At 42.7% G+C, this 17,531-nt stretch overlaps 1 protein-coding gene across 10 annotated transcripts in view; it reads left to right on the top strand.

Moving 5' to 3' along the window:
- The window catches only part of LOC109409965 (lateral signaling target protein 2 homolog), a 490,530-nt gene that overhangs the window by 20,693 nt on the left and 452,306 nt on the right, over positions 1-17,531 (top strand). For all 10 annotated transcript variants that reach the window (XM_062853793.1, XM_029869950.2, XM_062853792.1 and 7 more), the window contains one exon: positions 15,900-16,088. In XM_062853793.1, the coding sequence (XP_062709777.1) occupies positions 15,900-16,088 (189 nt within the window). The remainder of the gene's footprint in view (positions 1-15,899; positions 16,089-17,531) is intronic.

Raw genomic sequence — 17,531 nt, 5'->3', positions numbered from 1 at the left:
TTTCAGCGATGTTTGTAAAGGTCTATCAGCAATTGCTTGTATGCTTACAATTAAAAAAAAATAGCTCCAAAATCTATCCACCACCATCTAAAATCAGGAAAACTCGCAATAAACAACACGAATGAACCATAGTACAAAAAGTACAAGATAATAGAAATAAAACTTACAGATAAACCACAAAACATAACCTGACAGTCCACAGCCCAGCAAAGCGTGCTAGCGGCACGCCTATAATGACTATTTTTTTTTTAAACCACGAACCATAGTCCAAACATAATAAAAAAGTTTTATGCCTCCCTGAAGAAGGCAAAAAATTAAGGGCCGAAACGTTGAAAGCTATAAAATAAATCCGCCTAAAAACAGTCAAAAACATGTTTTGACCGGAAAAAGCCAATTACAGAGGGACCATAAATTAAGTCAGTTTTTAAAGATCTTCTTCTTCTTCTTCTTTATGGTTGTACGTCCCCACTGGGACTTGGCCTGCTTCGCTTCAACTTAGTGTCCTTTGAGCACTTCCTCCTCTCCTCTCCTCTTCTTGGCGTAACGTCCTCACTGGGACAAAGCCTGCTTCTCAGCTTCACAGCAGTGTTCAATGAGCACTTCCACAGTTTTTAACTGAGAGCTTCCTCTGCCAATGACCATTTTGCATGTGTATATCGTGTGGCAGGCACGAAGATACTCTATGCCCAAGGAAGTCAAGGAAATTTCCTTTACGAAAAGATCCTGGACCGACCGGGAATCGAACCCGTCACCCTCAGCATGGTCATGCTGAATACCCGTGCGTCTACCGCCTCGGCTATATGGGCCCTTCCACAATTATTGAATGAAGGGCTTTCTTTGCCTGCCATTGCATGAATTTTTATATTGAGAGTCAAGCACAATGATACACTATGCCCAGGGAGTCTAGAAAATTTTCCCACCTGGAACGGCAATCGAACCCGCCGTCTCCGGATTGGCGATCCATAGCCTTTACCGGGGCCGGATCATAACGTCCGAGGCCATAATATCCGGGTCATTATGGCACGTTTTTTGCGAAATAACGTCCGAAAATTTAGATGCGTCATAATATCCAATGTGCCTTCTTACCTAGGACTTAGTGGCGCACCTATACGTTTGGACGTTATGCCCCAGAAAAACGCGCCATAAAGCCCTGGGACATTATGGCCTCGGACGTTATGATACTGCGCCGCCTAACTGGACTGGTTTTAGAAGATGACACTTTTTAAAAGATTATGATCCTGGTGCTTTTAGATGGGGTTAAAACTCCTTCAGACATCCTTGAATACTCTGAAACTTTGAGGAACTCACGAAAATCTCCTGTCCCTAAGTATTTTAGAGGCCTTGAAATCCCCTTATACACTTTAACAGGCACCTGAAAACTCTCCTGAAATCCAATGAAAACCCCTGATACATCCTCGAATGCCCTGAAACATCTAGAGACCCACATTAATGTCTCTAAAAATCCTGAATCACTCTAAGGCCTCTTTGAAAACCCCTGAGAGCCCCTGAAATCCTCTGATACTATTCCTGAACGCCACACACCAATCAAACCACTGCCCTCCGCCCTAAATGCACCAAAACTTCTTGGTTCCTCTGAGATTCTCTTAAACGACCCTATATACCTCTGAGTAGCCGTGAGATCTATTGAAACGTGCCAGATAGCCCCTAAAAACGATTAAAATGCCCTTGAAAACCCAGAACCCTTTCAGTACCCTTGGTGTGACCCTGCAAATCCTTGATGTTCCTCGAGACGCTCTGAAACGCCTCTTCAACCCTCTTAAAACTTAACGAAGTCACCTAAGACTTCATGACATCTCTTAAAACTGCCTGAGACACTCTGATATGCTCCTGAAACCCCTGAAACTCTCTGAAGCTCTCTTAAATCCCTCTGAAGTACTCCTGAGCTCCCATGAAATCCCTTGAGCTCTTCTGAAATACCAATGGTACCTCCCGAAACCCCCAAGAAACTCCACAAGACCCTTGAAATCCATTGAAGCCCCTTAAACCCTCTAAGTCCCTGAAACTCCCCTGGATCCGCCTAAAATTTCCTGTAACCTCTCGGAAATCGCTCTGAAACTCCTGGAAGTTGCTCTTTTTTCAATGCAGCACTTGTGAACCTCAAGCACTTGAACCGCTTCCTTGATGCATTTCGAGTGCAGTAGCCTACATCAGTGTGACTAATTTGTTAGTGTCAATCAGCTCAAATAACGCTCGCTATAAAGTATCCAAATCTGGTTGCACTCGTCGACATCCGTACCCGGGCAAAAACAGCCAAATCCCCATATAGGAGACAGAAAGCTAATAATCAACCGATCAGCTCGTGCGGGCCAAAATGCCGAAATTTTCTTCTCGCGACTGTTGTTGATGGTTAGTAGCCAAAACATCACGCAATGCCTGTAGGAGCTAGATCTTCCATGCGTCGCCTGTGATGGGCCCAACCTAGAATCGCTCTCGCTCGCAGCGCTGCCCAGCCCTATTTAGATCGTGTGTGGCGGAGTGTGATACTTGGCATGCCGCCGGGCCGGAGAAGATAGCGCACATTCCTTCGCGCCTCGATTGCCGCCGTCATCATCATCGTGTGTCGTCGTCGTCGTTCCGGGTCGATTACTATACCGCGGCGCGGGTTCTAGAGGATGAAGATGATGTTCGCCGGCGGCGGTACCAATTAACATTTGGCCATCATTGGAGAGAGGTGCCGAGTGAAATGCATCTGTTTGATTCGGGCGGGCTTTGGGTCTCCGCCGGTCCGCGCCGCGCCGCGGAATGTAAGCGTGTGGATCGCGAAAATATCTTTTTCCTCCCGGCGGCGGTGGCGGCAGCACCCGAAAAGAAAAGATAGCTAGTGAGCGTGCCGGGAGGAACGAAAATTTATTACTCATAAAATCATTAGCATGGGATGGAACCGGGAGGTGAGTTGATTTTGCTGCGTTCAGTCAGCTAGTGGCGAAAGCGGAGGAAATAATCACGAGACGATCTTGTCGTGTTGCGATACGATCTCGGGAAGAATGGTGGGATCTGGGAGTGTAGACGAGCTGTGGAGTTCCACTTAAATGATGGTTGAATTTAAAAATACAGTTTTTCAGCTGAAAATACTAAAAAAACAGGCAGAGTAATCTTATTTATATGATGTCATGAATAAGAGTATGATAAATATAAACTCAATCGAAAATACTACATGTATTTTATTAGACAAAGAATTTCAAATGACAAAAGTTACTTCATGAGCAAGTTCATGAGTTACTTACTTGGATCAGGTATCAGTAGGTATCAGAAGGTTGACTCCAGAGGCACGTTCTCCTTCATTTGTGAAATTTGTGCCATCACCAAAATAACAACCTATTTCATCATCTACCTGAGTGATAAGCAAGGAAACAAGGATTTGGATGGGGATAGGCACAGGTAGGGAAATAGGAAAAATACCCTGGAAGAGGGTACTAACGCACAATGGGTTCAAACAGCGCCCTGAAAAGGGTACTGTAATAACGTATACAGCGAAAGAGAGTCTATAGCTTTTTACCACAGCGGGTTAAGAACAACAGAATATCCTGAAGATTCAGGTTTCTGAAGTCAGTTTCACTTAATAAGTGTTTACCGAAGACTCGGAAACGCAGTTGCGCAAAAACTGGACAGTTACATTTCAAATGATACGAAGTTCCATAATCGGATTCACACCTATCTCATACAAATGTAACAGCTTGCTGAATATTCGCCATGTGATAGCTAAGTCGGCAGTGGTCAGTTAACGTTTTGACCAGCATGTTGCAATTCTGCTTTAACAGATTTGTTAGATATTTCGCCACCCCTAGAGATGGCTCAGTACAATACAATTTTGTTTGACGACATGACTCCAAACTATTCCAGTATTGTTCGTGCTGAGTCCAGCCCAGGTGTCAATCTGAAGCTTCACCCATCAATTGGATACCGGAATAGGCAGCTCAGGACCAATGAAGTCATGTGATGCTCCAGAGCGAGCTAACTCATCAGCCAATTCATTTCCAGCGATGGAAGAATGGCCAGGTATCCATACAAGGTGAACAGCGTTTGCTGAATTCAGCTCATCGATTTGAGTTCGACAAGCGATATCTATCTTCGACCTGGAGCTGACCGAAGCAAGTGCTTTAATAGCAGCCTGGCTATCTGAACAGAAGTATATTACTTTGCCCATTACGTGCTGCTGAAGTGCTGATTGCACTCCGCATATAAAAGCAAAGACTTCAGCCTGAAAAACAGTGCAGTGTCTACCAAGTAAGACTGATGCAGCCTTAGCGTACGGGAATAAACACCAGCACCTGCTCGATCTTCGAGAAGGGAGCCATCAGTGTAACATACGATATCGTCTGACATATTTCTCTCCAGATAATCAGATGTCCACTCTTCCCGGGAAGGGAATTTCGTTGAAAATGTCCTATATGGAAAATTACAACCAATTGTAAGATCACTTAGAGCAAGGACAACTTTGTCCCAATTCACCAAAAGTGGATAAAACGAGATGTGTGTTGAACTGCGGTTCACAGGAGTTTCCTCTAGTAAACCGAGTACCCATAGACGGTAAGTGCAAGAAAGTGCTTCTTGTTTGAGATGAATGTGTAGTGGGGTAACGTCAAAGAGAACTTCGAGCGCTGCCGTTGGAGTTGAAGAGAACGCTCCAGACATCACCATTAAATTAAGCATATCCTTTGGAGATGACCTAATTTTGATTGGATCGTTCTCACTCCGCCCTTTTGCCACCACACAAGACATCCATAGGCCAATATTGGACAAACAACAGTTGTGTAAATCCATTTGATATACTTGGGTTTTAGACCCCAAGTTGTACCAAAGGTTCGCCGGCATTGCCCGAAGGCCATACAAACTTTCTTGATTCTGAACTCAACATGAGGTGTCCAGGAAAGCTTGAAATCAAGAATGGCTCCAACGTACTTTATCTTTTCGTCACATTGATTTCAGAATCAAAGAGACGTAAAGGTCGAACACCATTACGGTTTCGCTTTTCCGTGAAAAGAACAATGGATGATTCACTCGGATTCACCGAAAGGACATATTGGCGACACCAACCCTCAACTACCTGAAGAGCGTTTTGCATCAGGTCGAAAAGGGTACTGATGCACATACCGACTAACAATGTTAGGTAGTCGCCGTTAAAACCATAAGTAGGAAAACCGCTATTATTGAGTAGCCTCAATAGCGTATCTGCTACGAGATTTCACAAAAGTGGAGACTGCCCCTTGGGGGCATCCACAAACACTCAATTTCCTAATCGCCGCTTGACGCAATGTCGCGAAGGAATGTCGGTTTTTGAGCATTTGGTGAATCCAATTGGAAATCATTGCAGATATACCATGACCCCGTGCGTCTTCCAATATGGCATCGAAAGGCACGTTGTCAAAAACACCCTCGATATCTAAGAAAACACCCAAACAGGATTGCTTTTGAACGAATGCCTTCTCGATATCGTAAACAACTTTGTGTAAAACAGTAGCAGTGGACTTTTCAGATTGGTAAGCATGTTGGTTCACATGAAGAGGCACATTGGCCAGATGAACATCATGGATGTGAAGGTCGACAATGCGTTCTAAGCATTTCAGAAGAAAAAAGGTCAAACTGATAGATCTGAAGCTCTTTGCTTCTTCATACGATGCACGACCCACTTTCGGAATCAACTTTACAGTAATATCCCGCCAGGATTTGGGAATATACCCTGTAGCAAAACTGCAAACAAGTACTTGTTTCAAAACACGTTTGAAATGATCAAATCCCTTCTGAAACAATATAGGATAAATCCCATCTTCCCTGAAAGATTTGAAAGGAGCAAAGGTATTAAGTGCCCATTCAATCGATTCTATAGTTATGATACTCCGAACCGAAGCTAAAGAATTATAACTACAAGAAAAGACATCAGTTTCATCCGAAGATGTAATATCAACACATCCGGGGAAGTGTGTACTGAATAAACAGTCCAAAACTTCCTTACCAGAGGAAGTGAAATCACCATTTGGCAAACGAAGTTCGTTCTCTTGAAAATCCTTAGATTTTGCAAGGACTTTGTTCAACCGACTGGCTTAACTCAGACTGGAAACATTTGTACAAAGGTTTTTCCAGCCGAATCTTTCAACAGACCAAAGAGCTTTCTGGTAGGCCTTGCGAGCCGACCTGAAAGCCTCCGATCCAGCAGAACGTCGTCTGTTCCAACTCTTTCTACATTGTTTCCTGAGCTTCGCCAGATCAGAGTTCCATCAAGAGGTTCCTCTTGTGGTCTTCGCAGACCGCAGAGGGCAAGCTTCTTCAAAAGCTTCCATGATGAAGGCCGTAGTAGTATCAACGGCATCATCTAAATCACTTGGAGTGTCAATGGATGGTGAGTATCCATGAAATTTGGCTGCAACCAAATCGGTAAAGATATCCCAGTTGGTTGACCGGGGATTCCTGAAACGCAAAGTTTGCGAAGTAACATTCACATGCTCAAAAAAGATGTAGCGATGGTCAGATAAAGATTCTTTATCTGACTCATGCCAATTGGTCAGCTCGTGACTAATTCTGCTATAGCAAAGCGTTATGTCTAACACTTCCTCTCTAGCAGTTGCGAGTCAGCCACGTAGCCGCCGGCTAAGAATAAGACTACTAACCCCAATTCAAGGTGCCAAGCAACCCGTGCCGACGAAAGAGTGATCGAGGGAGTGAAAAAGATGCTCGATCGTTAACGGAGCCTGTGGGGTACCTGGGCACCCCCCCACAGTATTTCGTCCATTACCGCGTTAATGCAGGGCTCAGGCGTGATTCTTTCCCGTGCAACTCGTGGGATTAACTATGAAATCTAATCAAAATCAAACAAAATAATCAGGAGGTAGTGGCGAGGCTAACCCTTTTCGCAAGAAGTGGGTAGGCGAGGTCTCAGCCTAGGTCTCAGCTAAGGAACAGCGAGGAGTCAGGAGCGGGAAGCTGCGCACACAGCTCCAGCGTGGGAGCTCCGAACCATTCCCCGGCTAGCCTGCTGGCGGAGACGTGGATGATGAGGCCATCAACCAAAAGCGAGAAGGGCTGTCCGCGATTAAGGTGGCTGAGCAGCAGCTAGGCAAGATCATCGACTTTGCGTCCACGAAATCAACATATTCAAGTAATGATCTGAAAACGGCGCTGTTGCGACTTCATAAGTCGATGGACGACGCCAAGCAGGATCACGTGAGACTCGTGAAAGTTGCAGCAGTGGTGGAACCGGCGAAAGTAAAGGCTACGAAGTCTACCCAGACGGAAGCCTTCGCTTTCGGAGGAAGTCCAAAAAGTGTGGCGGATGCGACTGCTTGTGACAAGCACTCGCAGATGCGGGTGAGGCAGCCGTCAGGTGAGGAGCTGTCTGGCGATACCCGCAAAGCTAGAAGAATACTAACCGCGAAGGTCGGCAGTAACACCCCATCCAGGTGTCCCGGAAGGCTGGGAAAGGTGGGCCTGAAAAGGCTGGCCCGTCTCGGATGGAAGGGAACAGGGAGTTGCGACCGTTGTTAGGTCCTCAGCAACCTCAGAGAAGGATGAAACAAGGACCCACCTTGGATGAAAGTCGAGCGGAGGAGGAAGAACAAAAAACCGCAGGTCGAGAAGATCAGGGTCGCCAAACCAAGAAGCCGACGCGATCGTCATCAAAACCGAACTGTCTAAGTACTCGGACGTCTTGAAGGCGATGCGAAGTGACGCCAAGCTCGTTGATCTGGGAGCCGACGTGCGCAGTATTAGACGTACTCGTACCGGTGAAATGATCCTTGAACTCGAACCCGACAAGGAACGCAGGGGTCCCAGGTAACAATTTGATGTTGATTAAGCGCTTCTCTAGCTTATGCTAATCAGCCTTAATTTGAACAAAAGCTGTGCAAAAGAACTGTAAACATTTGTTCAGCTCTTATATACCCAATTTTGGTGATTTTATCCAGCCATAAGTTGATTTGAGCTCTCCATGAAGCTGGATTAAGGTTGAAGAAGCGCTCATATCTGAGCGAAGAACGCTTTTCAGCCTTTATTCAGCAAATGGGAATGATTTATGATTCTATTTATAGAACAGATAAGGATCAGTCGAAGCTTTAGAGTCGCTTAATCATCTTTAGTTCAGCAATTCATCATCACTTATGCAGCACTACCAAATAAAAAAAAAAATCAGAATTAGTCCAACAGCATTTAAGCCAGAATTGCCAGGACTCTTGGTCTAGATGTAGAATAGTAGTTCATAATTGCTGAAATTGAAATATATAAATGATGATTATAATTGAGAATCGAACTTCGGTGCACTGATTCATAGTCACATACCTTAGCATCTGCTCTACCTGAAATGGTAAGAGCTTGGTGATTTGTGAAAGAACAAGCTATACCGTCGTGTCTGAATAAAGGTTGAGCAATTTTGAACAAAGGCTGTGTTGAGGTTGAATAAGCGGTTGAAGTAATTTGTTACGAATGCATAGACTAGCTGTCAAATCATCATTGTTTTGTTTACAGTTCAGTGCTCCTCGCTTCGCTTATCGCAAAACAGCGCTGCAGTCAGAGAAAATTAACAGAAACACAGGTAAATATTTATAATTAATATTCCACGGTGTGGATAACAAGTATCTGTTATCTATTTTTAGAGAACGCTGGTAATTTCGCCGTTGTCGAAACGGTAGAACGCGGAAACACGACGACATGCTCTAAATTATGGATGTTGCTTGTAATGTACTCAACCCCATAGATAGTTTTGAAATCCTCAATATAGGGTGGATGTACCAATTATGGCACTATCTAAGAAAAACTATTTGTACAAAAATAACGAGAAGATCTACGAATGTCATCAATATGTTAAAAGATAGCTAAGTTTCCACACTTTACAGGAAAAATATAGAAACGGAGCCAAAACTACTTTTAGTATTTATTACAGCCTGTGCCAATGATAAGAACCCTGTACCAATTATGGTTACATTTTTTAACTTCGGTTCCTTTTCGCACCATTTGCATGCATTCCTATTTGCACTATTTCCATGGAAGCCGAAATTTTAAGGGAATTGATTTATTTCTACCATAATTTGAGCAAAATGTGGAATTTAAAAGAGTGCAACCATCTTTTGTGAACGTGATCTGTTGTTCACAATTTTTTTTGCTGGTTTACGCCGTTAAAGGGTGAAAATCAACTATGGCGAATGATTGGTACTATAACCAACACTTACCCTACTTCTCATACATCAGTTAAGTAGTAGTGTTGTTCATGAGCATCAGTTGAACAAATAGTTACTGCAACAAATAATAGCAAGAAATGCTTATAAACACACTCATTTAGAATATCTTTCAAGACTACAATCCCTACGTTATTAAGGAAACTTTTCTATTCTACTCTAGATCGATGAATTTCTTATGGAAGATGGGTATTTATGAGGGGAGTTGTTAATTTTTCAATGTCCCGAGCACACAGTTTTCCTTCGTATCCGAGACTTCCATCTCGCCATCCGATTAGACAACGTTTCATAATTCCAACCTCAAGCAAATGAAGGGAATCTGCTACCACAAAATCCTTAATCATGTCGAAACCAGGTACTTTCAAAATTGAAGAATTGGAGACGACAAAATCCCATTCTTTATTTTCTGAAAATATGGTCTTCAACACTTTTTCACATTTCTCATGTCTTTTTTTAAATTGCGGTAATAAGTATCATTCACTTTGAATGTTATTTTTGATTTACATTTTTGTGAATTATTATGATCCGCACAACTTTCTCACTGATGGTTTGTTATTATCATTAAAGGCTTAATAAACGAGTCCTAGCGCATAACTTTCAATATTGTAGAAAGGCTGGATAAATGGATATAGAGAAGTTGGATAATCTTCTATTGAGTATCATATTCAGCATACTTTGATAATCTGAACAAAAGATGCTTTGTAAACTCAACAAGCTGCTTTTCAACTAGATGTTCAGCTTCCGGCTTTTTCAGCTGTTGGCACTATTAACCAACCATTGTTCAGCATTAACTCTCACAGTTCAGCTGCCATTGTTACTTGGGGTGCCACCTACAAAAGTTTGGCGGAATAGGCCCCTGGCCAAGGGATCGAGGTGAGGGCTGTTACAGCAGACACGACTCTGGTGAAAAAGCTTGACGAGGTCACCGAAGCAGAAAAGCTCGTGGCGGCACTGCGGCAATAGTGTGACCATTCGACTGACTATGTCCATCATACTGCTGCTTGGGGGTTGTGCCATGGGCAACAATGCTGTACTGGTATGGCGTGATATCTGCCGTATCAACGGTTGCACAGAAATTTCAGAACGAGCTTGCTGCAGCCGTTGGGGCCGACTTTCTCCACGTATTACGATTCTTTTGCGTGGTGAGCTGTTCAACCCTGTGTCGCGATGTTCACCTTCTCTTACGAATACTAAATCGAACTCGCACTACTGCCGCATGATCCTTCGGCCTCCGACATTTGGTTGATCAACGTCTAGCTTTTGCTGGCGAAGTTGTCGTTACTCCTCCATAAGCTGCTTCTTCTCCTCGATCTGGAGCTGTTCTTCTCCAAGTTTCCATTTTTCAGCTCTTACGGTTCTCTTAGCTCATGCTCCTTCATCACCTTATTCTTCCCCGATTACCTTCAGTTGAGCAGCCGCACGAGCGCAGGATGTTTGACTCACCGGAATTGAAGGAACTTAAGAACTTGTCAGCTTTTAACTGCTTCGTGCGTTTTGGTTTATCGACGCCTGCACATGTGAAGAGTTCTGATACGTGTCACAAACGACCATGTGGGCGTCTACCGACTCCGGTCGATTGCGTGTTTTGTATCATGATCTCCATCCATTGCTTCTATCTTCACGGCTTTTTTAGCCCGTATGAAGTTGATCATTCTTCTTTTCCTGGTCAATCTAGATAGCTGTGTAGGTCGGTAGTGGTTAGTTCGACTGGCTAGGACCGCCTGAGTGCACTAGTCAAGTTACCCCTAGTTCCTGGTGTTATGCGGCTTTATGCTTGCCGTGCCTAGTAATAAATGGAATGAAACGGTTCCTGTGGAGTACCAGTGCGCCCTTCACAGTATTTTGGCCTTACTGCTGCCCTAACCGGAGCAATAGCGCAGTGGACCTTGTGTTTCTCCCAGACAATCAGCTGCCATTCTTTAGTCTCAAACTTGAGACCGAATAAGGGCGAGATCATGATGATGTTATTGATTAGTTTAAATTTTTACCTATATGGTTTCGCATTATGCGATTTACACAGTGTATTCTGTGTGTCTTCGCCTTTGGCGTTTTCCAATCGATACCGATGAGGTTTTATTGCTGCTGTTATTTTTTGTGCTATGATTGTAAAGAGTTTAATCTTGCCTAGTTTGGGTAGTGGCAACGTTAGGATAGCTCAGATCAATCTTCAGCATTAAAGACCAGTAATGATAAATCTTTGCGGACTTATGCAAAATGGTACAACCCAAGTGGTTTTAGTTCAAGAAGCTTGCTTTCGTAAGGGCAATTACTATCTAGGAAACCTTGCGAACCCGGTGTTTCCTAATTTCACCAAAAATGAAATGGCAAACTCGCGTGTCATGCCTCGAGAATGTGTGCTTGTTAACAACGCATTCCTCTCTGAAATGATCACCAGAGATGTATGTGCTGTCACAATTGATGTGTCTGTTGGAAACTACAACAGGAAATACGTCTATTGTTCGCTTTATTTACCGCATGATAAACCATTCCCTATTGATGCTTCGCATACTGCACTTCAAAAGAGCTTCCGCTAATTGTTGACAGTGATGCTAATGCTCACCATATCATCTGAACCAGCTCATATACACATATTAAGAGACTCCAGTTTGGTGGAATACTTAAGTAGCACAGATCTTGGATTACTCAACATAGGCAACCACCCAACCTACATGGTATTTGCTAGAGGAGAAGCGTTCGACATAACGCTTCGCTCTAGCAGAATTAGTCACGAGTGACCAATAATTGGCATGTGTCAGAATCTTTATCTGACGACCATCGTGACCTATTTTTTTTTGACCCCCGCATGCTCAATGAACATTGCTCATCTATAAGGTATGCGCACAGCCAAATCTGGCCAAAGAAAATCAAGCAGTAATAATTCATTCCAACTTGTTCCCAAACCAAAAGCAATTCATCGTAAAAAAGCATTAATTTACTTTAAATCAACATCAAGACATTGCTGATTTGACTTGTTATATCCGTCATCTCGAGTTTTGAGCTTAAGTCCTTCCGTAAAGTTTTGCACAGTACCTTCGACCGCATGCCAAGAAATTTTTACCACCTTTGTGTCAAAACCAATCTTATTTTTCGATGAAAGCTGTCGTTCTTGACATTTTTTGAAGGTTCCAATTCACGGTTACTCAATATTTTTCAATTGGGTTGAGTTTTGAAGTGTATGAGATTTTACGTTTTTTGGAAAAATGCAGTACAATTTCTACATAGTTTTCTGCATACAAACGCAAGCATTCTCCGCCAAAAACAGGGGACAAAAATCATTTCAAATCAATACACAATATCTAAGCTTTTGAATAAGGGGTGCCAGCCATTTTTCCCGACATTTCCCGTAGTGAAAAAGGTGATTTGCTGTACATGTATTTCTAAAAGTTCGGTTTTTCAAATCACAAATTCATATTGTTTACCAAACTATGTATTTCTTGCCAAACTTCGATTTTTTCTTGCTCTTAAGTTGATCTGCAACCTTTCCAGGTTGTAATGATGTATAGAACCGAATACTTGAAAGCTAACTTAGGTCTGCGGGGACGGTCGCTTTCATGTACATTGTGAGATTTTCAGCACGTTTGTGCAAAAACTTTTCGAGGACTTCTTGTTCCCTTGACTCTATTTTAAACACAATGTCAAAATATATCCCAAAGTAAATATTTTTCGATTCCTTACACAATAAGCTTTCATTTGCGCCAGAGATTGCCACGATTCGTTGAAAATAGAGAAATTTCTATCCAAAATGCGGTGGCTAGATTTTGCTGTGTGCATACCTTATATTAAGACCGTGCGATCAAGGCAATCATAACCATCGCATGTTTTTTTGTTCTGAGCAATGCATTTTTTTCCAACGTCGTATTTTCCGACAGTTTTTCGGGCAGTTATGCAGATTTTTGAAATCGCTACTGCTGCCGGAAGCTATTTATAGCTGGATCGTGCATCGTCTGTCCTCTTCCGTGGAGTAGGTATGTGATGGAAGTGTCTCTTGACGTGGTGTCATACCTAGTACCTTGAGGGTATCTTACAGTGCAGTGCAGTACAGCAGTGGTTGCATCAGTTGGGAATTCCTTTCCGACGCGATCGATACCCAGCCGGTCAACCAGTAAGGGAGCAATTACACTACTCGACGGATGTATGGAACCATGAATAATATTGCGTAACATTAAAAAAAGAAAATAGCACCTATATCATCTTGAAGTTCTGTCGTATCTGCCAATTTTAGCTTAATTTCAAGAAGACCGCCTAAAACAACAAAATGAAGTCCAATTAGTGTTGGAGAGGTTCTGAGAGCCGTCATATAATCTGAATAATTGTGTCTTGGTTTTACGATGATTCTAAAGATATCTTTGAATCTATTTGACTTAAAAGTGTGACTTAGGCGAATTCGGTTTCATCACACATGCAGATCACCAGGGTTTTGAGATATTCAGGGTGATGCCACGAAGTTTATACACTTGCGACCAGCAGTGTACTTTCCTTTCACCTGAAAATGTCTTTCATTACGCGAGTGCGTTTCACCTATAGGGATACCAACGCGCTACACCTCAGCCACCATAGTAAAACTTTGACGAGTGGGGTACAAGAATTACATATATCACAGCAGCGTCTATTTTTGAAACGAATGCCCACGTCGTCGGACGGCGACGTCGGACGGCGACGCGGTGCATAAGAAATGGAATTACTGAAGCAGATCCAAGAAGATTCTCTCGCGACGGGAATCGTTACTTTTCCGGTGTTTGCTGCATTAAGTGCACTAGTGCTGCACACCTTGTCGTCGGTAGGTACTTGCACTGCACGCACATGCAGTTGGAACTGGATTATGGATGATTCACCGACCGGGATCATACCTATGAACGTTCTAAGAGGGGGGAATGGGATCAATCAAGTCCAATGATTGATGATGCTCCCGCGGATTGTCGCCATACGGTTAATGCGTCGTCGTCGTCTTCGTCGGACGCACGATGGTATGGTGCATCATCATTATGGTGCAGACTTTGGAGATTATTTATTTTTGTGTGATGTTTTTGAAACATAAACAAGGTGAATTTATGACTTGTGTCTGTTTTGTTGCTATTTAAGAATTGGAATGTAGGTCGATTGCTTGCGGTGGTTGGCTGTGAATACGGAAATTCGGGATAGAATTGGATTTTCACGGGAGTACTGAATTTCCTTTCTTCCAAGTTTAGAGTACATCAGTAGACTTTAAGCCTATAAATCGTTATTCTACAAACCAAGGAGAATTGAGTCCAATCAATCATTCTCCAATACTCCACCTTTCGTATGAACACGCGCAGACGCTGTGGTATTTACAAAGTGCTGTGGGCGAGCGATTGCATCATCATTTCCTCCCTCTCCTTTTATTTACCAGCATTCTGACGTAGCAGGCGTCATTAGTGACTAAAATAGAAGCCCAAGTAACAATGAATGCTGAACAGTGAGAGTATTAGCTGAACATTGGCTGGGTAATGGTGGCAGTGGCTGAATACAATGACAGCTGAATATAGGTCAGAAATATTGCTTGTTCAACCTCTTAAATCAGCCTTCATCATCTCTGTAACCAGCTTCGAAACGTACACCAATACGCAGAATTAATCATCTGTTGTTCAACCTTTAATCAAATAATTTTTGACAGCTGGCCCAAGCCGTGTTTTCCCGGAGTCCACATAGCTTCTTCAGCCTCAATCAGGCTTGTCCGCACTGAGCGCGTGAAAATTCTGCTCTTTTGATTTACACCACCAAAACCATAATATTTATGTAATCTTTCTATCTTACCTGGTAGAAGGATGTTTGAATATCCTGAATGTCATTTCGAACTGTCAAAAAATCGCACCACAGTGCCGTACTGAGCGCGCAAAGAGAAATTCACTGGGGTGAATTCACCCGGGTGGAATTCTCTTTGCACGCACAGTGTGGCACTGCGGTGCGATTTTTTGACAGTTCGAAATGACATTCAGGATATTCAAACATCCTTCTATCAGGTAAGATAGGAAGATTGCATAAATATTATGGTTTTGGTGGTGTAAATCAAAAGAGCAGAATTTTCATGCGCTCAGTGCGGACAAGCCTGGCCTCAATACAGCTTTAGTTCAACTTAAGTTCTTGATTATTCAGATACAACAAGCATTGCTCTCGTTTTCAAGGATATGTATACATTTGTGTGTGGTGTAGGTGATATGGTGAGTGATATAGTTCCGAGGAGTTCCGAATTCTATTCCCAGTTTTCCCATAGATAAATTTATACATTCCAAAGCATCTCTTCTGGAAATAGAAAGCCGCAAATGCTGAAAATGTGTTCAAAACAAGTTTTTTTTTCAAATTTTTTAACCAAATTCAATAATTTTAGCGCGTATTAAGCTTTAAATCAGCCTTTCAATGAACCTCAAACCAGCTTAAGGTTGGATAAAATCACCAAAATTAGATGTTTAGGGGCTGAATAAACGATTGTACATCTTGTGCTCAGCTTTTTTCAAATGAAGGCTGCTTTTAAAATGGTTGAAATAACGATTTGTCAGCATCAAATTGTTACCTGGGAGTTCACCAGCACTTTCGCACTAAAGAGACCTGCTAATCTTCAGCAGTCACCTCATATTGGTTCCTAGCTCCTAGGGTAGAAGAAGCTTTAATGTGTTTATTACGATAACATTCATACTTTAGATCTATTTTACGTACACGACTGTTGTCAATATTCTTACCCTTTTTTCATTCTTCCGCTTTCTCCAGGACTCCAGAACGGCCTCTCCGGCAGGAACCCCAACGAAACTCGCGATGGCAACAGTGGCCGCCACTGCGTCCCTAGTTGCAACGCATCCACCATCCGCATCTTCAGTGTTGCCGTCCGGCTCCGGCTCATCGTCGTCCACGCGAAAGAGCGTTGAAGCCAACGAGATCGAAGTTCTACGACTACGAAAGGTAAGCCGGGCATCGATCGGTCATTGTGATCGATGATGGCGCTGACGTTTGTTTTTTTTTCTCATTTTGTGTTCCACGCTTTGGGGGTAACTCAGAACAGCTGTTGGGTCCGTCTATATGGGGGGAATACGGGGCGCACAACCGTTCGTTATTAGCCTTCCAACAGCCTTGGCATTTTCGACGATCGCGATCGCACCAGTTACTGCTTGGCTTTCATTATTGTTATTATTGAAACTGGCGTTCGACCATTCATTTGCTGTTGCTGCTGCAGACGCTGCATTCGTAAATAACAAATCGGCGAGCACGCCATTAAAAATAGAGAGCACCAAATCTCAGCGATCAGTCAGTGGGTCGATCGTTGCAGGGAAAATTAGCTGGAAAACCAAATGATCGCAAGGCGATCCGGAGGGGAGTGGGCAGAAGATATACAGACTGAGAGCCATTCAGACTGTTCTAGATTTAAATTAATACATGCAACATGGAATTCTTAAAAAAAATCTTTAATGAAAAAGTTTTGACCGAAAAAAAGTCTGTTAAAGAACAAGGTTGCCAGTATCACAGAATTTGAATCACAATGAACTGTCACTTGTCAACTGGCATTGGGCGTACTTGTATAGGGCATTGCATGAAATTCTCTCCTTTCTCTTTCACTCTTACAGAAATTTTGTAAACAACAAGGCCACGAAACGTCAAAATCCCATACAAAATCAAAACAGTGCAGTGCCCTATTGGAATTGAGAGAGGCCATCTTTTCATTAAAGAATTTTGAAATTCCCTTTATTATGTCGATTGAGATGACTATGAATGGCACCGCTTCTTCACGTTTTCTAATGATTTGTCATTTTAATTCGACTCACCTCTTTGATTCAGAATCGCCCAATACTTCGCTGATCTAAATTAGGCAAAAAACGAAACTACTGTTTATAATGGAATTTCGTGCCCATACCAGTCGCCAGTCGATCAAGATAAAGATCAAACACCAAGGCGTTTCCTCTCTTTTCTTTTGAATCTGCAGGCAGCGCCGGCAAATGAATGCTATTTTGAACGCGCTACCAGCTGTTGAGATCTGAAGAAAGGAAGGTTTTGGAGGAAGACGTTGGCTGGGAAATTAGATCAATGAAATGAGATAATTTTCTCCGGTTCGATTCGAATTATTGGCAGTGTTGTTGTTTGGGAGATCTGTGAGTTAAGAGTAATTGCTTGATTTCAAACACGTCGTGTTTTGTGGTGTAGCTGCTGAAAAGTTTTTTACCGATGAAGGCAAAAGTTGAGAAAAAACATTGAAGTACAACGAAATTGACAAAAATACGAAAACAAACAAAATACTTACATAATATTTCCTTTTTTTTTTACAAAAATACAATCAAAATCGAAATCCGAAATCGAATCGAAATCGAATCGAAATCGAATCGAATCGAAATCGAATCGAAATCGAATCGAAAT

This window comes from Aedes albopictus, chromosome 2, assembly GCF_035046485.1.
Source record: "Aedes albopictus strain Foshan chromosome 2, AalbF5, whole genome shotgun sequence".
Taxonomy (NCBI): domain Eukaryota; kingdom Metazoa; phylum Arthropoda; class Insecta; order Diptera; family Culicidae; genus Aedes; species Aedes albopictus.
This window is presented reverse-complemented; position numbering and strand designations above follow the sequence as displayed.